This window comes from Nycticebus coucang, chromosome 5, assembly GCF_027406575.1.
Source record: "Nycticebus coucang isolate mNycCou1 chromosome 5, mNycCou1.pri, whole genome shotgun sequence".
NCBI classification, from domain to species: domain Eukaryota; kingdom Metazoa; phylum Chordata; class Mammalia; order Primates; family Lorisidae; genus Nycticebus; species Nycticebus coucang.
The window spans coordinates 111,215,198-111,239,528 of record NC_069784.1 but is presented as its reverse complement, the minus strand read 5'-3'; the positions used below and the strand labels follow the sequence as shown (position 1 = coordinate 111,239,528).

At 41.7% G+C, this 24,331-nt stretch overlaps 1 protein-coding gene across 1 annotated transcript in view; it reads left to right on the top strand.

Annotated features, from left to right (window-relative positions):
• SGK1 (serum/glucocorticoid regulated kinase 1) overlaps positions 1–24,331 on the top strand; it is a 148,107-nt gene that overhangs the window by 50,863 nt on the left and 72,913 nt on the right. The window contains exon 2 of the mRNA XM_053591341.1: positions 10,123–10,338. Within this exon, the coding sequence (XP_053447316.1) occupies positions 10,123–10,338 (216 nt within the window). The remainder of the gene's footprint in view (positions 1–10,122; positions 10,339–24,331) is intronic.

Genomic DNA, 24,331 nt, shown 5'->3' with positions numbered 1-24,331 from the left:
CACTTTTCCCCTAGGTTGGTTCCCTGAAAAGGTCAACTCACAGTTATGATAGATTAATAAGAGAAAGATCTATTTCCAAATACCATGCACATGGGGGGAACCACAAGAATGATTTCCCAAAGTTTCAGTGATGGTCAGTGGCTTTTAAAGATGCCTTTTGGCAGGGAGGGGGGAAAGAAACTGGAAAGTACACGTGCAGCAAGTGGTGGCTAAGGGTGGGGATGGGTAGATGGAGAGAAAGTGGTTGATAGGTAAATTAACCTGCAGACAGGTTTTGTGCTTCAAATGACCTTAGGGCCAGGTCTATTAGCATGTGATAAGGAGTCTAGCGGCCCTTTAAGATTTTAGGTAGATAGAGGGAACTCTTCCATGGGAGTTTCCTGATAATGAATAGCCTTTAAATTCAAAATAATCTTTTTTTTTTGAGACAGAGCCTCAAGCTGTCACCTTGGGTAGAGTGCTGTTGCATCATAGCTCACAGCAACCTCCAACTCCTGGGCTCAAGTGATTCTCCTGCCTCCACCTCCCAAGTAGCTGGGACTACAGGCACCCGCCACAAAGCGCGGCTATTTTTTGGTTGCAGCCGTTGTTGTTTGGCAGACCTGGCTGGATTCGAACCCACCAACTCAGGTGTATGTGTCTGGTGCCTTAGCCGCAAAATAATCTTTATACCAAGGAATCATATTTTGGGGTGAAATTTTCTTAGCTCCTTCACTAACTCAAACATACATGTATGCTGCATGAAGATGTATCTGGCCATCCCATTCTCCTGCCTAAAACACATAGATGCCCCCCCTTTGCCCCAAGACCCAAACTTACTTATCCAGCTTTAGTTCTTGCCTCTCCTTTCTGCAGCTTAATTTCTGCAGATTCTTGCCTTTATATTTTGGCTTCTGCCATCTGCTCTCCTAGAAATGCCTTCCCCATTTTTTCCTCATGTCATCCCCTTTAACTCAATCTTCAAGATACACTGTAACTATCAGTGCTGCCAGGAAGCCTTCCCTGGTTTCTTTCAACCAGGCCAAATGTTGGCACTTTGCATAAAAGTATTAGAGCAAATATTTACCAAGTGTTCACCCAGTCAAGCACTGGGCTCGCTTGCATCCTCTCATTTAGTTCTCATAAAATCTGGGTGAGGTAGGTATAATTATTATCTCCATCTTCCAAGGGAAGAAACTGAGCTCTGAGGAGGCTCAGTCCATCGCCCACGTGGTGGTTCTGGACTTTCCAGTCAGGCAATGTTGTCCTAGAACTCATGCTTAACTATTTGCCCATTTTACACTTCTGATGCAATAATAAACCACGGGCTCATGTGTCAGTTCCCTCTGAAATGCAAGTATTCTCACTCAAAGTTCAGCATAATATTTCTATGTGTCCCTACCACACAGTGGCAGGCATATAGTTATTGAACCATTGTTGAAGCCTTTCAATCCTGCAAATGAGGTCAGCACAGAGAGATGTCCATTGGATTTGGCAATGAGGTCTATCAATTGGTATGTTGGTGAAAACTCATTTTATGGAACGAGATTCTGTTTGTCGTATTCTCCACTGTAGTCCTACCAAATACAAAGCAATCCATAAATATTATTTAGTTGAATACATTGCAATGAGTTGAGGGAAAAATGTGAGGCGAGAAAATGGAAATTATTTTCTCAGGAAGCTTGGCTAAGGAGGAAGAGTTGGGTGGTGGTGAAAAGGAGCTGCCGGAACAAGGAAGAGTTTGTGGGTGTAAAGGAGATGTTATGTTGTTAGTTAATTCACTGGCTTGTGGAGATATTGCAAGAACAACGTGTCTAATATGCTAAGAGACAGTATGCCAGAGAGAAGGAGGGCAGGAAGAGGTAAAAAGATGAGAAAGGGGGATTTCTTGGAGGAGACGGGGAAGAAGTTTCTAAAAACTCAGAGGATTAGTTATGGACAGGAGGGCATAGTCTTTCCCCAGCGATTAGTCCAGGATTTCTATTTTCCCTGAGTCCTACTTTCCATTTCAAAAAGTGGATAACACACACAATGTTCCTTAGTAATAGTTCCTGAACTAATTGTCTTCCACTTCCTCTTTTTCTTTCTGATTTTCAAAACCCAGAAGAGACTAATTCAAAGAAAAAGGATCAGTCCCACAATTTAAGGGGATGAAAAATACTATACCTCCATTTCCAAAGAAAGGCTTTTATTGGTGAATTCCACCTGAGCTTTAGCCACCAAACTCTTGCAGTGGGGTGGAATGGGGCTGGTGCCTCAAAAGGCAGCGGGAGGGGGCAGCGCCCTTAGCTCAGTCAGCAGGGCGCTGGCCACATACATCAAGGATGGTGGGTTCGAACATGACCCCAGCCAGCTAAACCACAATGACAACTGCAACAAAAAATAGCCAGGGCACTGTGGTGGGCCCTTGGGAGACCCAGCTACTTGGGAGGCTGAGGCAAGAGAATTGCTTAAGCCCAAGAGTTTAAGGTTGCTGTGAGCTGTGATGCACAACAGCACTCTATCCAGGGCGATAGCTTGAGATACGCCTCAAAAAAAAAAAAAAAAAAAAGGCAGCAGGAGGGGCTCAGCATCCATAGCTCAGTGGTTAGGGAGCCAGCCACATACACTGGGGCTGGTGAGTTCTAACCTGGCCCAAGCCTGCTAACAACAATGACACAAAAACAAAAAAAATAGTCGGGCATTGTGGAGACTGCCTATACTCCCAGCTACTTGGGAGGCTGAGGCAATAGAATCACTTAAGCCCAAGAGTTTGAGGTTGCCGTAAGCTGTGATGCCACAGCACTCTACTGTCTTCTGGGAACAGCAACGCAGAAGGGAAGAGAGAGGTGAGTCCCCTCTCCTTCCCCATCCCTCAGGCTAGCCTGAGAAACCCAAGTTTAGACCCTGAGGATCTACACCAAGATGCAAGTACACTGGTCACGGGTCAAAGCTGAGAGAAAAGGACTGGGAAATTTCTAAGGGCAATAGCAGGGAAGGCTGGGGAATTCCAAGAGCCATTTACTCTTCTCATGGTGCTCACTCAGGGTAGTTACTGCACTGTAAGGGAAATTGTTAATGGAGGGTATGTGGTGTCTTTATAGAGAATGTTAGCAAAGTGTGTTGAGGTCCATAAATAAATAAATATGTTACTTTCAAAAGTAATCAAGTAATTCTTTTTCATTTATTTATTTATTTTTTGTAGAGACAGAGTTTCACTTTATGGCCCTCGTTAGAGTGCTATGGTATCACACAGCTCACAGCAACCTCCAACTCCTGGGCTTAAGCGATTCTCTTGCCTCAGCCTCCCGTGTAGCTAGGACTACAGGCGCCTGCCACAACACCCGGTTATTTTTGTTGTTGTTGTTGTTGTTGTTGTTGCAGTTCAGCGGGGCTGTGTTTGAACCCGCCACCCTCGGTATATGGGGCCGGCGCCTTACCGACTTAGCCACAGGTGCCGCCCGTAATTCTTGTTTTTATTGCCTATACTATTTATAAGACCATATACTAGCCTCGGGGGGGGGGGGGGACTTATCTAAAACAAAAACAACAAAAAAGATAAAAAGAAAAAAAAAAGCCGCGTGGCACCTGTGGCTCAGTGGGTAGGGTGCCGGCCCCATATACTGAGGGTGGCACTTTCAAACACGGCCCCGGCCAAACTGCAAAAAAAATAGCCAGACGTTGTGGCTGGTGCCTGTAGTCCCAGCTACAAGGCTGAGGCAAGAGAGTCGCCTAAGACCAGGAGTTGCAGGTTGCTATGAGCTGTGTGATTCCACAGCACTCTACTGAGGGCAATGAAGTGAAACTGTCTCTACAAAAAAAAAAAAAAGAAGAAGAAGAAGAAGAAAAAAGCCTAGGAAGCTGTCCTCATCTGTACAGACCAGTTGAGAAAATGACATGTTATAATAAGATCAGTTAGCCTAAAATTTCCATGGTTTTATGCTGAAGGGGAGTCTCAGGGAAACTTGCCCCTTTCCCCTAGGTTGGTTCGCTGAAAAGATCAACTCACAGTTATGATAGATTAATAACAGAAAGGTTTATTTCCAAATACCATGCGCACGGGGGGAAACACAAGAATGATTTCTCAAAGTTTCAGTGATAGTCAGTGGCTTTTAAAGATGCCTTTTAGAAGGGAGCGGGGAGAGAAACTGGAAAGCCTACGTGCAACCAGTGGTTACTAAGGGAGGATGGGTAGATGGAGGGAAACAGATTGATAGGTAAATTAACCTGAGAGACAGGTTTTGTGCTTCAGATCACCTCAGGGCCAGGTCTATTAGCATGTGATAAGGAGTTCACAAGCCCCTTTTCTGATTTTAAATCAGGTTCCTCAGGCTTTATACAGGAGAGGCCGGTGCTTTCTTTTTTTTTGTGGTTTTTGGCCGGGGCTGGGTTTGAACCTGCCACCTCCGGCATATGGGACCGGCGCCCTACTCCTTGAGCCACAGGCGCCTCCGAGGCCCGTGCTTTCTAATCAAAAATGGCCTTCTCACTGGAAATATTCTTTATACCAAGGAATCATATTTTGGGGTGAAATTTCCTTAGCTCCTTCAATGCCAGCAATAAAACACTACAGACGTTCAGAGAAAAGAAAGTTATGTGATGGCCATGTGAAGTAGCTGGGGTGAAGAAAGCAGATGACTGTCACTGCCTATTACAGCACAGCCCCGGCCCGCAGTGTGATAAGGACGTGCTTGCAGGGGCCATCTCCTGAACGGCATGCATGTCTAACTAGCCAGCTAACAGGCCTTCTAGAAAGGTCGAAGGTATAAAATCAATAGAATTATCCAAGTAATTTCACTAAAAAACTGGGTTGTTTATATCACAATGGAAAGTTACTGTAGTGTTAGACAAACAAAGCAAGTTTTCTGTAAGAAAAAGATGCCTCTTTGGAAGCTGTAGACATTGCATCCAACATCAGGTTTCCTTGGCTTTTTAAGAGAAAGACATGGCTTGGTGCCTGTAGCACAGTGGTTATGGTGCCAGCCACATACACCAAGGATGGCGGGTTTGAACCCGGCCTGGGCCAGCTAAGCACCAGTGACAACTACAATAAAAAATGGCCAGTTGGGCCGTGCCTGTGGCTCAAGGAGTAGGGCACTGGCCCCATATACCCAGCTACTTGGGAGGCTGAGGTAAGAGAATTGCTTAAGCCCAAGAGTTTGAGGTTGCTGTGAGCTGTGATGCCACGGCACTCTACCCAGAGCAATAGCTTGAGACTCTGTCTCAAAAAAGAAAAAAGGGAGAGAGAGAGAGACAGCTGGTCACCCACAAAAGAAAGAGATGATGAGAGAAGTACCCGGATGCTCTGTAACTCGTCTGCTTCACCTGATATCATTATCAGCTAAACTATTTAAAACTAAGAGCAAGATCTGTTTGCTCTTAGATAATAGGAAAAAGCCACAAGTGGAAAATCCCTAGAAGCTAGCCAATCTCTTTAATCACCTTTGGCAATTTTCTAGTCTGAGGGATTATTGCTTCTGGATAGCTTTTTTTTTTTTTTTTGGCCAAATAAAAAAATTACCAAAACCAGGCCAGACTGGATTTTGCAAAGAATTTGATTTAATATTTTATTTACCCACTGTTCGCTCAGGCTATCTATAAGGGTAAAAGAAGAGCCTTAACTTTTTCACCCTGTGGTCTTCTCAGGCAGCTGCTTGCCCAAGTCTGGTGCAGTTTGGAGGGCAGGCTCCTCTAACCCCCAGGGAGGGAATTCTTGATTTGTTCAGATCGAGGAGGATGTCTCTCCCTAGTCTACATTTGTTTACAATGCTCTTCACAGACAGTTGTGTGGCTCTGAATAAAACTGGGGCCCAGGTGGCTGAGGAGCCTGGGCTGCCCTTGCTTCCGGGCTTTCATTTATCTCACTGGAGCAGCTGCTGTGTTCCGCGAGCCATTGTTACCCGTCTCTCAGGGGCTCCCAAAGCCACTGGTGTTCAGATACTTCCTCCAGCAAAGCAGTTCACCGCCTGAGGGAATACAATGGGCCAGTTGTAGCTTGAATTCCCTCAGGGCCCAGGGAGGGTTTCTCCATCAGCACTTTTGGAGGGCACCTTGCCTCCCGCCAAGGCCAGGGAGCCTGTGCCTTCACTTATGAATCAGCCACTCCTCAGATCAAGTAAACAGCGTAAACCCTGTCCTTCACTGGGCCTGTAAAAACTTCCTGTGAGGCTACAGAGCTGGCGAAAAGTATGAAGTAGTTGCAGGGAAGGGGCATATGGAAGGCGGTATGAAGATTTAGCCAAAGGAGATAAAACATTTCCAGACAAAGCAATAAAAACCAGGCCTGTTAGAAGATGTGTTGCTTCTAGCCTGAGCAAAGAGAGATCCTGTCTCTACTACAAATGAAAAAACTAGCCAGGCAGTATAGTCCCAGCTGCTCAGGAGGCTGAGGCAGGAGTTTGAGATTGCTGTGAGCTAGGCTGCGGTGATGGTATTCCGGCCTGGGGTGACAGAAGGAAAGGAAGGAAGAGAAAGAATGAGAGACAGAGAAAGGGGGGTGAGAGGGAAGGAAAGGGAAGGGAACGCGTTGCTATATTCATTTTTCTCCCACCTTTTCCCTGGTGCTTTTGGAGGAAGAGAATATTTTTGCATATGCCTTGCTGTACTCTGTGCAAAAGAAGAAAGTCTCCTATAATATCCGTGCTCATACTGTTTTAAAACTGAATACTCCCACCTGCAAAAATCCTGATTACTAATCTGCTTTATTTTTCCCCTTACATACTATAGTTGACTTGTTTTATTAAGCAAATAATCTATCCCCTTAGTAAATAAATTTATTCCCTTAAACATAACTCAGAGGGCAGATTTTGAGGGCATGGGAAGATGTGCATTTCAAGATACAATGAGGCCTAATCAATCAGAGCGTACAACTTATACATATATTTGAAGGTAAATCTGTTTAAATCCAGTTCATAGTCACCCCAGAGTTAAATCTACTTGGCAAAAGAAACATTGAAAGTAAACCAGAGTAAAAAGATTGATTTCAAAATACAAGGTTGGAAACGAAGCAGGAATGATTACCAAACTTTAAGCCCAAAATGGTCTGAATAAGAATAATAAAAAAATTTTCCATCTGTAATGAAATTGAATAACCTTTAGAATGATCAAAAACACATTTGGTACTAACATCAAGAAGAGAGATTCTATTGTATTTTCGAACTTTTAGAGCTTTGTTTAGGCTTCCATTAAGGAATTGAATAAACACTTTTCCATATACCTACTATTATGCTTATGGGACCCCACAGTGCAAGAAATATTGATGGAAACCCTCCACTTTTAACATTAGGATGGGAAATTCAAAAAGATTTTCTTTCTTTCTTTCTTTTTTTTTTTTAAGACAGAGTCTTACTTTGTTGCCCTCAGTAGAGCGCTGTGGCGTTACAGCTCACAGCAACCTCCAGCTCTTGGGCCTAGGTGGTTCTCTCTTTTTTTTTTTTTTTTTGTAGAGACAGACTCTCACTTTATGGCTCTCGGTAGAGTGCCGTGGCCTCACACGGCTCACAGCAACCTCCAACTCATGGGCCTAAGCGATTCTCTTGCCCCAGCCTCCCAAGTAGCTGGGACTACAGGTGCCTGCCACAACGCCCAGCTATTTTTTGGTTGTAGTTTGGCCGGGACCAGGTTTGAACCCGCCACCCTCGGCATATGGGGCCGGCGCCTTACCGACTAAGCCACAGGCGCCGCCTTAGGTGGTTCTCTTGCCTCAGCCTCCCCAGTAGCTGGAACCACTGGTGCTCGCCACAACGCCCGGCTATTTTTTGTTGCAGTTTGGCCGGGGCTGGGTTCCAACCTGCCATCCTTGGTATATGGAGCCCGGTGCCCTATTTACTGAGCCATAGGCACTGCCCAACATTTTCCACTTTCAAACAAGTCTTCATACTAGTTATTTTTAGTGATGGCATAACATTTCATCAAGTACTATAACAAATTACTTAAACAACCTTACACTTATAATTTTACTTTATTTTCAGTGTATTTTAAAAAATTTTTTTTTTTTTTTTTGTAGAGACAGAGTTTCACTTTATTGCCCTTGGTAGAGTGCCGTGGCCTCACACAGCTCACAGCAACCTCCAACTCCTGGGCTTAAGCGATTCTCCTGCCTCAGCCTCCCAAGTAGCTGGGACTACAGGCGCCCGCCACAACGCCCGGCTATTTTTTGGTTGCAGTTTGGCCGGGGCTGGGTTTGAACCCGCCACCCACCCGTCGGCATATGGGGCCAGCGCCCTACTCACTGAGCCACAGGCGCCGCCAGTGTATTTTAAAAAATTTAATTGGAACATTACTAACTGATATTTAGTATTACGCAATTTTATTTCTTTTTTTTTTGTAGACAGACTGTAGACAGTCTCACTTTATCGTCCTCGGTAGAGTGCTGTGACATCACAGCTCACAGCAACCTCCAGCTCCTGGGCTTAAGTGATTCTCTTGCCTCAGCCTCCCGAGTAGCTGGGACTACAGATGCCCACCACAACGCCCGGCTATTTTTTTGTTGCAGTTTGGTGGGGGCCAGGTTGGAACCTGGGAATATGGGGCTGGCGCCCTACTCATTGAGCCACAGGCGCCCCCTGAGATTTTATTTCTTTATCCATGTAGTAGATGCTAATTTCACTAATTGGTTAAATAGAAAAAGAATCCTCAGGAGTTTTGAAGGACATAGAAATGACACATTAAATCAAAATACTGTTCAAGCACTGACCACCATAAGTCTAACAGCCGTCCAACTTTCTAACTCCATGTTACAAATCACGTACTGGTAAGCTTTGAGGTCAGGGTGTGTGGGTCCATAACAGCAGTGTGCCTCCGGGGAATGTGCTTTCTCTCTCTGTGCCTGTTTTCCCATGTGGAAAACAGGATCGATAACAATGCGTATCTTGAAAGACTGTTCTGACAAATAAACAAAAATATATGCCAAACACTTAAAACAATGTTTTTCATTTTTGAAATGCTTTATAAATATCATCTCTTTTAATAATACAATAGCTTTTTTTTTTTAATTTTATTTTTTTTGAGACAGATTCTCATTCTTTCGCCCAGGCTAGAATGCAAAGGCATCATCATTGCTCACTGCAACGACCTCAAACTCTTGGGCTCAAGTGATTCTCCTGCCTTAGACTCCCAAACATCTGGGAGGTACAAATCACTAGGCCTAGCTAATTTTTCTATTTTTTGTAGAGGTGGAGTCTCGCTATTGTTCAGGCTGGTCTCAACTTGCTGGCCTCAAGTGATTCCCCTGCGTTGGCCTCCCAGGGGGCTAGGATTATAGGTGTGAGCCACCATGTCCAGCCTAGAATAACTTTAAAAAAATATTTTATACATGCAAGCAAGACAAGTAATGAGTTTTAGAACTTAAAAATGGGCTTGGCACCCGTAGCACAGTGGTTATGGCGTCAGCCATGTACACCAAGGCTGGTGGGTTCGAACCTGGCCTGGACCAGCTAAACAACAATGACTACTGGAACAAAAAAATAGCTGGATGTTGTGACAAGTGCCTGTAGTCCCAGCTACTTGGGAGGCTGAGGCAAGAGAATCCCTTAAGCCTAAGAGTTTGAGGTTACTGTGAGCTGTGATGCCACAGTACTCTACTGGGGGTGACATAGTGAGAATGTCTTAAAAAAAAAAAAAAAGAACTTTAAAAACAAACTTAATTCCTTAGCCAGAAGCAACTTCTTTTATAATCAACTTTTTGCAGTAGGGATGATGTGTTAATTTGCCTCACAACAATTAGGTTCTAAGCTATGATGTTAGTATTCCCTCGTAAGAATAACTAGCAATTCACCTTTGAAATGTGTGAACTATCATGCTGTCAGCATAATCATAATAGTAATGGTTGGAGTAAATTAGTCAGTAACTATTGGGCACCAAACATGTGGTAAGCAAAGTACTTGGACCTTTATAAACATTGTCCAATCTGCACAGCCTGGGAGGAAATATTATGACCCCAGTCTTACAAATGAGGAAACAGACTTGGCAGGGTGAAATGACTGGGCACGCACTCCTGGAAAGTGATTGATCAGTATTGACCCATTTGGGTTTTATTAACACTTGAAAGATAGAGAGGCTTTGCACCTGCATTCTCCTCTATGAGTAACCATGCCACCAAATCTCCATTAAATGTCAAAGAAAGTCAAATGCATTTCTTTTTATCTTTTCCTTTGCACATTATAGGTACGAAGATGGATCAAGAACCCCATGGTCAGTGTAGACAAACATCAGAGTCCCAGCCTGAAGTACGCCAGCCCTGCGCTGGTGCACCTCCCTCCAGGGGAGCCAGACTTTGAGACTTCCTTGTGTCAAACATGCCTGGGTGACCATGCTTTCCAACGAGGGGTTCTCCCTCAGGAGAAGGAGTCATGTTCGTGGGAAACCCAATCCGTGTGTGAAGTAAGTTCATTTTTTGCTCTGGGTTCATTCTCCTAGAATTGTAGGGCTTTGATTTTCTTGTATTCATGCCCCAGTTAATGCACATGTATAAAACTACTGAGGAGGTTACAGAATTGGGGCCTGTGTTAGCTTGTTATACTAATTGTTTAAAATAGGCTTTATGCTTTAGAGCAGTCTTAGACTCACAGTACTATTGAACACAGGGTACAGAGATTACACACATACCCTACCCCGCAACTGCACAGCCTCATCCATTATCAGCACCTCCAGGCAGAGTGGTACATTTGTTACAATCAGTGAACCTGCACTAACAAATCGTAATCACAGTCCTTAGTTTACGTTAGGGACCCTCTTGGTGTTGTACATTCTACAGATTTGGACAAATGTATAATGACAGGCATCTACCATTCCAGTGTCATACACAGCAATTTCTCCACCCTCCACCTATTCATCCCCCTCACCGCCCAACCCCTGGTAACCACTGTGTCCACAGATGTGCTTTCCCAGAATGTCATATAGCTAGAATCATACGGTATATTATACTACTTTTTATACTGGTCCAAGACTGCAAACTAGGAATTCCTCATAAGTTGTTTGATCACATAGAAGATCAATTCTTAGGTGACGCCAGAAATAGACTGTAATAGTCATTTAGAGGTTTGTAGCTACAACTGAAACATTTAGTTCAACAAGATTTTTTTTCTAAGAAACTAGAGTCTCGTTCGGTTGCCCAGAATGCAGTAGCATGATCACAGCTCATTGCAGCCCAGCTGCACAGTTAGCTCAGTTAACTTTTTAGGTTTTTTTGTATTTTTTAATTTATTTAGTAGAGATGGGGTCTCCCTTTGTTTTCTAGATTGGTCTTGAACTCCTGGCCTCAAGAAATCCTCTTGCATTGGCCTTCCAAAGTGCTGGAATTACAGGCATGGGTTACTACTCCTGGCCTAGTTCAACATGATGTGACCCTTTTATGGAGCATTATATCAACTTGCACTAAATTGCTGAAGTTAATATGCACTCATAATTTTTATTATTTTTTATTTTTTGTAGCGACAGAATCTCACTCTATTTACCTTGGTAGAGTGCCGTGGCGTCACACAGCTCACAGCAACCTCCAACTCCTGGGTTTAGGCCATTCTTTTGCCTCAGCCTACTGAGTAGTATTTTATTTTTTATTATATATTTGTTGTTGTTGTTGTTGTTGCAGTTTGGGCCAGGGCCAGGTTTGAACCCGCCACCCTTGGTATATGGGACTGGTGCCCTACTTCCTGAGCCACAGGCGCTGCCCATCATAATTTTTATTAAGACATTTTTCTCTGCTACTTTAAAGAGTTGTTAATCTTCTAGGTTCTAAGATTTCAAAAATTTAAAGTTGTATTTTGAACTTATAACTTAATTAAGTTCATTTATTTTGTTTTTTAAACCATTAGATAAAATCATTATGTTATTTTTATTACCATCATACTGACATAAAAATACAACATTTAGAAGATAGTTTGTTATGGGCGGCGCCTGTGGCTCAGTCGGTAGGGCGCTGGCCCCATATACCGGGGGTGGCGGGTTCAAACCCCGCCCCGGCCAAACTGCAACCAAAAAATAGCCGGGCGTTGTGGCAGGTGCCTATAGTCCCAGCTACTGGGGAGGCTGAGGCAAGAGAATCGCTTAAGCCCAGGAGTTGGAGTTTGCTTTGAGGTGTGTGAGGCCACGGCACTTTACCGAGGGCCATAAAATGAGACTCTGTTTCTACAAAAAAAAAAAAAAAAAAAGAAGATAGTTCGTTATTACAAAGTATAATTAATTATAAACCATCTTCCAATATATTTTTTCAAGTCAGTACATGATAAGATAAATGTCAATAACCACCTTTCCTCCACCTTTTTTTTCCACCAAGGTAAGCATTTTCTAGAAAAAAGGGAATTGTTTTAGCTGCTAAAAGATTGCAAACCTTGAATCTGATTCCTTCTGAACTCTGGCATATCCTGCAATGTCTCTGAATCTATTTCTTCATAGAAAAGGAATACTTACCTGTCTATTTCCAGGGTTATTGGATCAAATGAGATAAGAGATGTAAAGCATTTCATAATCTATAGTGTATCATGCATACATAAGTCATTATTACTTAAATTTCCTGATTTATTTACACATTAGCTAAGCCTGTGAATTGTAACACTATTAGACTTCCTTGATCGGGTTAGCACTCTGGTGATCCGTGAACATTTGTCATGGTGCATTTGTTTTTCAGGCAGATGCTAGTTCAACTCTAGCCTGGTCATAAAAGGCAATAAATAGATTCTAAATGCAAGAGTTGGCCAATCTTTTTATGTAAAGAGCCATATAATAAATATTTCAAGATTTGCAGGCAGTGTGGTCTCTGTCACTTTTATTTAGCTCTCCCCTTGTAGAGAAAGCAGCCAGAAATTATAATATGTAAATAAATGGGTCTGTCTGCATTTGAATAAAACTTTTATTTATTTATTTATTTATTTATTTATTTATTTTTGCAGAGACAGAGTCTCACTTTATGGCCCTCAGTAGAGTGCCATGGCATCACACAGCTCACAGCAACCTCCAACTCCTGGGCTTAAGTGATTCTCTTGCCTCAGCCTCCCGGGTAGCTGGGACTACAGGCGCCCACCACAATGCCCGGCTATTTTTTGGTTGCAGTTCAGCCATGGCCGGGTTTGAACCCGCCACCCTCGGTATATGGGGCTGGCGCCTTACCGACTGAGCCACAGGCGCCGCCCTGAATAAAACTTTTATTTACAGAAGAGTCTGCCATAGTTTGCAGACTCTTAGACTTTCAGAGTCTAAAAAGAGTTTGCCAATTTCTTAGACTTTAAAGAACTATCTATGACTTAGAGGCAGAGAGAGGGCTCTCCACAGCCTAGACACAAATGCTTAGCGCTAGATATTTACTTGAGGGCCTATTCTATGTTCCACGTGATGAGGAATAGATTAGTAAATAGATGCAATTCTATACAACAGGAAACAATAAAGAGCTAGTAGGAATTCGGATGAACCCTGTGATTCATCCTTTTACTTTATCTGAGATAACAGGTAAATCATTTTTGAATTTATGGTGGATTACCTGGTTCTGCAACTTGGCTGGTTTTTTTCCTTAATGTCATCACGAATCAAGAAGATGTATTTTAACAAGTAAAAAACAAATCTATATTTTGTGTTCCCATAAGAATCAAACAATGAAATAATTCATTCAAAAAGCAACTCTGTCCTTTTATTTATTTAGTTTGTTTGTTTTTTGTTTTCTGAGACAGAGTCTCACTCTGTTGCCCAGGCTAGAGTACAGTAGTGTCAGCCTAGCTCACAGCAGCCTCAAACTCCTAGGTTCAAGTGGTCCTCCTGCCTCAGCCTCCTGAGTAGCTGGTACTACAGGTACCTGCTACAATGCCCTGCTAATTTTTTTCCCCCTATTTTTAGTAAAGAAAGTGTCTTGCTCTTGCTCAGACTGGCCTCAGACTCCTAAGTTCAGGGATTCTGCCATCTTGGCCTCCAAGAGTGCTAGGATTGCATGAGCCACCAGGACTAGTCTCTATTCCATCCTTTTTTTTTTTTTTTTTTTAAGACAGAGTCTCACTGTGTCGCATTCGTTAGAGTGCTATGGCTTTATAGCTCACAGCAACCTGCAGCTCTTGGGCTTAGGCAATTCTCTTGCCTCAGCCTTCTGAGTAGCTGGGACTACAGGTGCCCACCACAATGCCCAGCTATTTTTTGTTGCAGTTTGGCCAGGGCCGGGTTTGAACCCACCACCCTCAGTATATGGAGCTGGCGCCCTACTCACTGAACCCACAGGCGCCGCCCTTCTACTCCATCCTTTTAAAAAGGAGGTACATGGCAAGATAATGGAGAGGCTATGAGATGCAGAGGCCTATGAGTAAAAACCTCAAGTTATTCTCCTTACATCTCCCAGTCTGGATGGTTTTAGGCAAATCATTAATTCATCCCTCCCCCTCGGTGTTCCCTCCTATAAAATTTGAGGTAATACATGCTTGCCATCAAGTTCTCTTCCAGGAGCTTTTCGGTAATTTGCAGATGGGATGGGATTTTTATTACTAAAAATCTTTTGTAAATGTACATGGATGTGTAGAATAGTGGAATCTGATGACCCATATTCTTGTGCCAATTCTTCCACAGGTCAACAGATGAACTTTGGCACATCAAAAACCTCTGAAACATCATGTGATGGACCTAAGTTAATTAACTCTTAAGTCCTTTTTAGTCTGTGATCCTGTGGTTGGAATTTCATGACCTATAAATGAAAATAAATTCTGTCCTTGATGTGTAAAGATAAAATACAGAAAATGAGGTGAGAATATTTTAAATAGAATAAGAAAGCAAATTAGGGCGGTGCCTATGCCTCAAAGCGCCGGCCCCATATACCAGGGGTGGTGGGTTCAAACCTGGCCCCGGCTAAAAACTGCCCCCCAAAATAAATAAATAATAATAATAATAATTAATTAATTACTTATAAAAAAGCAAATAAAGTGCAAGTGTTTTATAAATAATAGTGGGTTTTCCTCTATTATTTGTCCAACTTTATGTATAAATTTAAAGGTACAACTTTAAAAATAGTATATTCTAAGTGCTACCTTGAATGGCCACACCTAAATCACTACGAGTTGTATTATATTTGATTTGTGCCAGGGTTTGTTAATAGTCTGGTTAGTGGCCTTTAAACATGTTTTTCCCAGGGAGAAACTGGGATATTCATGTTGCCAATAAATCACCCAGAAGAAGAGCAATAATGTGATGTCACTAGGAGTGCTGTCTACCATGGACTGTTTACAAGTTAAACAGATCTTCCTGGGAAGGATATGGGAAAGGTGATAACATGACACTATGTCAGCTGTTGTTAAATAATCCATGCTAGTGGAACACAAGGTGTCACCTGAGATCGACTTGAAGGCCATAAAGAGATGGTGACCACCGTAGTTTTTCAAGGGGTAAATGCTGACTAAACATATTCACAAACTCTATTCTATACCGTATCTGTCACAGAGCCTTTGTTATCCAATCAACCAAGCTGGAAGGCATGGAGAATGTTTTGAAGTGGAGATAGAGAAGGAAATCTGATGTTAAGGAACACGTGGGGCTATTATTAAATCAAGATGGCAGCCTGACCATATAATGTCATCTCTTCTTTTTTATCTTAAATGACAGAAAACAGGCATATACATAAGTTTTAATGTACAGGAGTGCTAGAAAACAAGGCACGCCCTTGTGTGAATAAGGGATAATTGAGAATTTGAAAAATCGAAGGTAGGTAGGATTATCAGGTTGACGTGGAAACTGGAGTCCCAAATGATCCCAGCAAAGAACCGTGGCCAAATCTAGAGACACTGCAAGCTGTGTATTCAGAAGGACTCGGGAAACTGGAAAATAAAAATGTTCCAGGCAAAGTCTAATATAAGGAAAATACTTTATAATGTAAGACAAAAAAATTTGAAAGGACCAAAGAGAAATATTTCACACTGATGAAAGATATCTATGATGAAGATAAAACATTCACAAGCCTTTATGCATTTAACTTAACATGGAAATATTTAAAGCAGCTACTGATAGAAATACAAAGACAAAATGGCAAATTCATGTTATAGAGGGTAATTTGGTAACACTTCTGGAAACTGCAGATTTAAGAACACTAAAAAGGGGCGGCGCCTGTGGCTCAAAGGAGTAGGGCCTGGCCCCATATGCCGGAGGTGGCGGGTTCAAACCCAGCCCCAGCCAAAAACTGCAAAAAAATAAATAAATAAAATAAAAAGAGAATATTAATAAACAATTAACCAAATATGATTTATGTGCATATTTGTATCTAATAAAGAAAGACCATGCATTATTTTAGGCATACTTGGAACAGCTACAAAAGCAAACTAAGAATGAGATCATGAAGCAGAGCTCCACAAATTCCAAAAGGTAGAAATCATGCAGGTCGCACTAGCTCATCATAATTTGATACAATTAGAAACTAAGAACAATATGAGATCCAGCCACCATCCTAGCCAACCCACCCACCTGGAATTCAAAATCACCCTTCCTAGTAACTCTGGGCTTACATGCACTTTTTTAATGTTTTTTTTTTTTTTTTTTTCTTGCAGTTTTTGGCTGGGGCTGGGTTTGAACCTGCTACCTCCAGCATAGGGGGCCAGTGCCCTACTCCTTGAGCCACAGGTGCCACACAACATGCATTTTTTTTTTATTATCTTTTTTTTTTTTTTTTTTTGTAGAGACAGAGTCTCACTTTATGGCCCTCGGTAGAGTGCCGTGGCATCACACAGCTCACAGCAACCTCCAACTCCTGAGCCTAAGCGATTCTCTTGCCTCAGCCTCCCGAGTAGCTGGGACTACAGGTGCCCGCCACAACACTCAGCTATTTTTTTTTGGTTGCAGTTCAGCCGGGGCCGGGTTTGAACCCGCCACCCTCGGTATATGGGGCCGGCGCCTTACCGACTGAGCCACAGGCGCTGTCCCCAACATGCATTTTTTTAAAAAAGGAAATTGAAATCTATTTTGAGAGCTTGTAACATCACCAGGGAAATGCAAGTTGAAACAATGGAATCTTTGATTTGTTTTTAACCCATCAGGTTGATAAAAGATTGCTGATGATATTGTGTTGGTAAAAGGATGGAGGAAAAAAAAAAAAACTGTTGTTACACTTTGGGGGCAATTTTCCTTTTTTTTTTTTTTCCAGGGCTAGGTTTGAACCCGCCACCTTCGGCGTATGGGACTGGCGCCCTACTCCTTGAGCCACAGGCGCCGCCCAGCAATTTTCCTTTCTTAAAAATTTCAAATGCCATACCTTTTAGCAAATCCATGTCTCCACATCTACTCTAGATGAAAACTTGCTTATGTAATAATGGAGACAGGTATATTGCAATATTTGAAATGTTGAAAAAATGGAAACATCAGTAAATAACAAAATTGTAAACTCATGGGGAATTGCCAATTATGACACAATCATAATATGAAATATTATACAGTGGTTAAAAAGAATGAGATCTTGGCCAGGCACGGTGACTCATGCCTGTAATCCTACCACTCTGGGAGGCTAAGGAGGGTGGATTGCCTTAGCTCACAGATTTGAGACCAGCCTGAACCAGAGCAAGACCTCATCTCTAAAAAAAAAAAAAAAAACATAGCCGGGCATTTTGGTAGGCGCCTATAGTCCCAGCTACTCAGAAGGCTGAGGCAAGAGAATCACTTGAGCTTGAGAGTTTGAGATTGCTGTGAGCTGTGACACCATGGCACTCTACTGAGGGCAACAAAGTGAGACTCTGTCTCAAAAAAAAAAAAAAAAGGAGAGAGATCTTTATGTATTACAGATCCCAAAATATGGTAAGCTAGGAAAGCAAGCTAAAAATTATATATACATTTATATGTAAACATATATATACATATATAGCACTATCACATCTATTTTTTTAAACTTTGTATTTCTCCGTGTCTGTGTGTGTGTGTGTGTGTGTGTGTCTGTGTATCTCTGAGTGAATGTGTGTGTGTAAATACAAATAAAAAGATCTGGAGGGTGGCACCTGTGGCTCAGTCAGTAAGGTGCCGGGCCCATATACCGAGGGTGGCGGGTTCAAACCCGGCCCCGGCCAAACTGCAACAAAAAATAGCTGGGTGTTGTGGCGGGCACCTGTAGTCCCAGCTACTTGGGAGGCTGAGGCAAGAGAATCGCTTAAGCTCAAGAGTTGGAGGTTGCTGTGAGCTATGTGATGCCATGGCACTCTACCGAGGGCCATAAAGTGAGACTCTGTCTCTACAAAAAAAAAAAAAAAAAAAGATCTGGAGACCTAGAAGTGTATATATCAAACTGAAACTGTGACTATCACCTTCCAGGGATTAGAATTGGCTGGTGATGAAGTGGAGGTGATTACTCAAGAAGGACTTTAGCTTTGCCTATATTGTTTGAAGTTTCAAAACCTTAATAATATATTACTTGTGAGTTTGCAGAAGACACCATGCCCACCAAGAACCTCACTTATAGAAAGTGAATAGCTACCGCTCCACCCTATCAATGGGAAGCCAGGCACCATCCCAAAGATAATTTCACACCATGAGCCCATTCCATCACCACAAAGAAAGACACTTGGAGAAAAATAGAAAGCACATGATCTTTATACTCACACAGCATGCTGATTGTATTTCTGCCTGTCAGTGAGTTTGCTCTGCCCTGTGTGATATTTATGTGCACGTCAATTGATTCCCTGAGCAACTTGCAGTCGGGAATCTAATGTGTTCATCTCCTTATGTCCTCCCAGGGCCTTGCATTCCGTGCTGTAAAGTTAGTGTGCTCTTTTCTTCTCTTTGCCTTTCTTAGCTAAAATTGAAATTTTATGCATGCAAGATTTTTTTTTTTTAACATGAAAAGGAGAGACCAGGACAAAGAGCTCAGCACCCCTGCTGGCTGTAAATCACCACATTCTGGAGGCCCCTCTTGCCTCTTAATGATTCTCATTAAGTTTGCCCTCTCATATGGGATAGATTTGGCTGAGTGAGGATTTCCTCAAACTCCACTGTCTGTCTTTCAAATGAAGGCAGCTTTAAAGCTGCTTAGTCAGCGAACAAATGCTGAAGCCAGGGCGCTGTGTGCTGTTTTTTTAAGGCCTAGTGAAGGCAGAGTCCTCTGGGAGGAGCTATCCAGTTTGGAGAAGTTGTTACCCACATTAGTACAAGCAGAAGAATTACAACTGAGTCTTTGACATGATTAAATACAAGGCCACGGCCTCTTTCGCCTCCTCAGCAAATAATAATAGAAGGTGCTTTTAATTAAGCAGATTCATACAATTCTGGATAAGGTCTGACCCATGTGGTTTTTGCAGCATTTCAGAGGCCTAATCCCCAACTGGGAGGCTGCCAAAGTTCAGGAAGGTATATTGTTACCTTTCATTTCTTCTCAAAATTGTTGAGCTGTTCCTTTAAAGCCCAAAGAAGCTTGGTAGTGAAAATCATCAGTTGAGGAATACTTTCCATACTGACTTACTTTCATATTGTCTTAAGTTTTTTTGATCTTTCTTAAAAAGGTGCTATAAAAAAAAAATAAATCAGCCAGATGGCTTTGTAGATTTCTGGTTTCTTTTAATTTATATCATACAAAATTTTTATGAAGTCTTTCAAGGATTAAAATAACAGTGCTTCAAATTGCCCTATTCCCCCAGTTTTCTGCTCTTGTCATTATGGTCCAGGTGGGGGAGGGAGCAGCATCTGTGATTTCTAAGTTTATCACCCACAATAGTCCTTGTTCTTCCCTGCAGTTTTCAACTTTGTTATTCTTTTTTTTTTTTTTTTGTAGAGACAGTCTTACTTTATGGCCCTCAGGTAGAGTGCTGTGGCCTCACACAGCTCACAACAACCTCCAACTCCTGGGCCTCAGCCTGAGGCAAGAGAATCGCTTAAGCCCAGGAGTTGGAGGTTAAGGCGCCTGCCACAACGCCCAGCTATTTTTTTGTTGCAGTTCGGCCGGGGCTGGGTTTGAACCCGCCACCCTTGGTATATGGGGCCTGCGCCCTACTCACTGAGCTGCAGGCGCCGCCCACAAGTAAATATGTCTTAAACAAAACAAATAGTATGTTTCCAAGTTTTCCTAAATGAAAAATAATGATATATTAGGTCATCAAATATGAAATGTCTGATTTTGAATAAGATTGTGAAGGCTATTATATGACATGTTGTCATTTAAAAATAACATTTTTAGTGGGGAGAAGAATGGACATGATTTGATTCTAGTAACATTTGAAAAACAAATGATATAGATTCATTTCTTACATTTTTTTTTTTTGTTGTTGTTGCAGTTTTTGGCTGGGGCTGGGTTTGAACCTGCCATCTCTGGCATATGGGGCCGGTGCCCTACCCCTTTGAGCCACAGGCACCGCCCCATTTCTTACATTTTAATTTCAAGATTGTAAATAAATAATTCAGTCATTAAATACAAAATGTCTAATTTTGATCAGCAGTTTTATTTATCATATTTCAAACAAGAAGCAGCATAACTAATCAAAGTATGCTCCTCAAATACCGACAGCTTTGCCATCTTAATGGTACCTTGTTCATGCCAGCAGTGAAGAAGCCTGGAGAACATGTGGAGATAAAATTGCACAAGGCGTTTTCTACGGCTTGTTGAGAATTGAATATTTTTCCCTGCAAGAAGTGGTCCAAAACCTAGAAAGAGTGGTAGAAGCTGGCCTGTTGAATATGTTGAATGACAGAGAGTTTCCAAGTCCTGCCTCTGTAATTTGAGGGGCATGTGGTCAAGTGTTGTCTTGCAAAAGGATTGACCTGTCTGTATTGACCAGTCTCAGCTGCTTAAATTGCAAGCCTCCCCCTGATGTCATCCACTTGGTCACAGTAGTACTCAGCTGACCAGGTTTCATGAAGCTGTAGTGGATAAAACCAGTGCTGGACCACAGACAGACACTGTTGGCTTTTTCTGATGAATATTCAGTTTTGGACTGTGTTTCAGCCCTTCCTCTTTATCCGACCATTGTACTGAATGTTTCTGATTGTCAGAAAGAGTCCATTTTTCACCACATATAACAATACAGTGCAGAAATGGTTGCCTTTATGTCGTGACAGCAAAGAAAGGCAAGCTTCAGCTGATTTCTAACACTTGTTTAATTCACATGGAACCCATCTATGCAGCTTCTTTACCTTGCTTATTTGTTTCAAATCGTCCAATACTACTGGAATAGTGACATTGAGCCTTGCTGCTAATTTACATGTGGGTTGAGACAGATTCACTTTCACTACAGCTTTTATTTTTATTTATTTTTTTAATTGTTAAATCATAGCTGTGTACATTTGTGCAATCAAGGGGTGCAATGTGCTGGTTTCATATACAGTCTGAAATATTCTCATCGAACTGTTCAACGTAACCTTCATGGCATTTTCTTAGTTATTGTATGTAGACATTTGTATTCTGCATTTAGTAAGTTTCACCTGTACCCATTCTAAGATGCCCCGTAGGTGTGGCCCCACCCATTTCCCCTCCCTTCACCCTGACCCCCACACCCTTCCCCTTCCTTGGCCCTTTCCTCATAGTCTTGTGCTATAGTTGGGTTACAGCCTTCATGTGAAAGCTAGAATTTAGCTTCATAGTAGGGCTGAGTACATTGGATACTTTTTCTTCCATTCCTGAGATACTTTGCTAGGAAGAATATGTTCTAGCTCCATCCATGTAAATATGAAAGAGGTAAAGTCTCCATTTTTTCTTTTTCTTTTTTTTTGGTTTTTGGCCGGAGCTAGGTTTGAACCCTCCACCTCCGGCATATGGCACCGGCATCCTACTCCTTGAGCCACAGGCGCCGCCCTCCATTTTTTCTTTAAGGCTGCATAATATTCCATGGTATACATGTACCATAGTTTGCTAGTCCATTCGTGGGTCGATGTGCACTTGGGCTTCTTCCGTGACTTAGCAATTAGGACTTGGGCTGCAATTATGAATTGGGCTGGTACAGATGTCTTTGTTATATTGTGATTTTTGGTCTTCTGGGTATAAAGCTAGTAAAGGAATTATAGGATCGGATGGCAGGTCTATTTTTAGGTCTCTAAGTATTCTCAAACTTCCTTCCAAAAGGAACGTATTAGTGTGCATTCCCACCAGCAGTGTAGAAGTGTGCCCTTTCTCCACATCCACGCCAACATCTCTGGTTTTGGGATTTTGTTATGTGGGCTACTCTTACTGGGGTTAGGTGATATCTCAAAGTAGTTCTGATTTGCATTTCTCTGATGAATAAGGATGATGAGCTTTTTTTCAGGTGTTTGTAGATTGTGCATCTGTCTTCTTTAGAGAAGTTTCTCTTCAGGTCCCTTGCCCACCCTGAGATGGGATCACTTGTTCTTTTCTTGCTAATACGTTTGAGTTCTCTGTGGATTCTGGTTATTAGACCTTCATGGGAGGTATAACTTGCAAATATTTTCTCCCATTCTGAGGGCTGTCTGCTTGCTTTACTTACTATATTCTTGGCTGTGCAGAAGCTTTTTAGTTTGATCAGGTCCCAGTAGTGTATTTTTGATACTGCTTCCATTGCCTGGGGAGTCCTCCTCATACGCAGGCCGATTCCTTCAAGAGTTTTCCCTGCACTTTCTTCAAGTATTTTTATAGTTTCATGTCTGAAGTTTAAATCTTTTATCCAGTGAGAGTCTATCTTAGTTAATGGTGAAAGGTGTGGGTCCAGTTTCAATCTTCTACAGGTTGCCAGCCAGTTCACCCAGCACCATTTGTTAAATAGGGAATCTTTTCCCCACTGAATATACATAGAGATATATATATATATATATATATATATATATATTTTTTTTTTTTTTTTTTTGTAGAGACAGAGTCTCACTTTATGGCCCTTGGTAGAGTGCCGTGGCCTCACACAGCTCACAGCAACCTCCAACTCCTGGGCTTAAGCGATTCTCTTGCCTCAGCCTCCCAAGCAGCTGGGACTACAGGCACCCGCCACAATGCCCGGCTATTCTTATTGAGTATTTTAGCATCAATATTCATTAGTGATATTGGTCTATAATTTTCTTTTCTTGTTGGGTCTTTCCCTGGTTTGGGGATCAAGGTGATGTTTGCTTCTTAAAATGTGTTGGGTAATATTCCTTCTTTTTCTATATTTTGGAAGAGGTTTAGTAATATAGGTACTAGTTCTTCTTTAAATGTTTGGTAGAATTCTGACGTAAAGCCATCTGGTCCTGGGCTTTTCTTTTTAGGGAGATTTTGTATAGTTGATGCTATTTCAGAACTTGATATAGGCCTGTTCAACATTTCCACTTCATTCTGGCTAAGTCTTGGTAGGTGGTGTACTTCCAGGTATTGGTCGATTTCTTTCAGATTTTCATATTTCCGAGAGTAGAGTTTCTTGTAGTATTCGTTAAGTATTTTTTGAATTTCTGAAGGGTCTGTTGTTATTTCATCGTTACCATTTCTGATTGATGAAATTAGAGATTTTACTCTTTTTTTCCTGGTTAGGTTGGCCAAAGGTTTATCTATTTTGTTGATCTTTAAAAAAAACCAACTTTTGGATTTATTGATCTGTTGTGTAATTCTTTTGTTTTCAATTTCATTTAATTCTGCTCTGATTTTGGTTATTTCTTTTCTTCTGCTGTGTTTGGGGTTGGAATGTTCTTCCTTCTCCAGTTGCTTGAGATGTCCCATTACTTTATTAATTTCCTGTCTTTCCATTTTCTTGAGGAAGACTTGCAGTGCTATAAATTTCCCTCTTAGGTCTGCCTTTGCAGTATCCCAGAGGTTCTGGTAATTTATGTCTTGATTGTTGTTTTGTTCCAAAAATTTGGTGATTTCCTTTTTAATCTTGTCTATAACCCATCTATCCTTCAGCATAAGGTTGTTTAGCTTCCATGTTTTTGTATGGGTATGCCCGCTACAGGTTTTAGCTCATCATTATCCAACTTGGTCTCAGATTCCCCATGTGGCTCATTTTCAAGATTAAAATCACCAGAATGGAACTTCTCAAGCCATTGACATACTGTACATTCATTAGCCACATCCTTTCCAAATGCCTCACTGATATTTCGAGCTACCTGTGCTGCACTGGTTCCATGATGAAAATAACATGAATTTACAACTTATCCATAGTTTCACAAAAATTACTCTACAAATTTTTTGAGAGAGAATGACAAACCACTTGAAAGAATGAGGATGTACCTTCACAACAAAAATAAAACAAGTGTCAAAGAAAAATGTCAGAGAAATCAATTTGTTAAACTCCATACTTCCAGAAATTGGACTTTTCATAGTTTTTTTTTTCTTCAGTTTAAACAGCAGAAGGTACAATTTGTTGTATTCTTATTACACTCTGCTGCAATTGAGAACAGAACTTGTCCAAAATGTCAGGTCCAGGGCAAAGCACCAAAGGGAGTGTTTTTTTTTTTTTTTAATTAATTTATTTTTATTGTTAAATCATAGCTGTGTACATTAGTGCAATCAAGGGGTCAAAGGGACTGTTTTGATGGGAGCAGGGTGGGT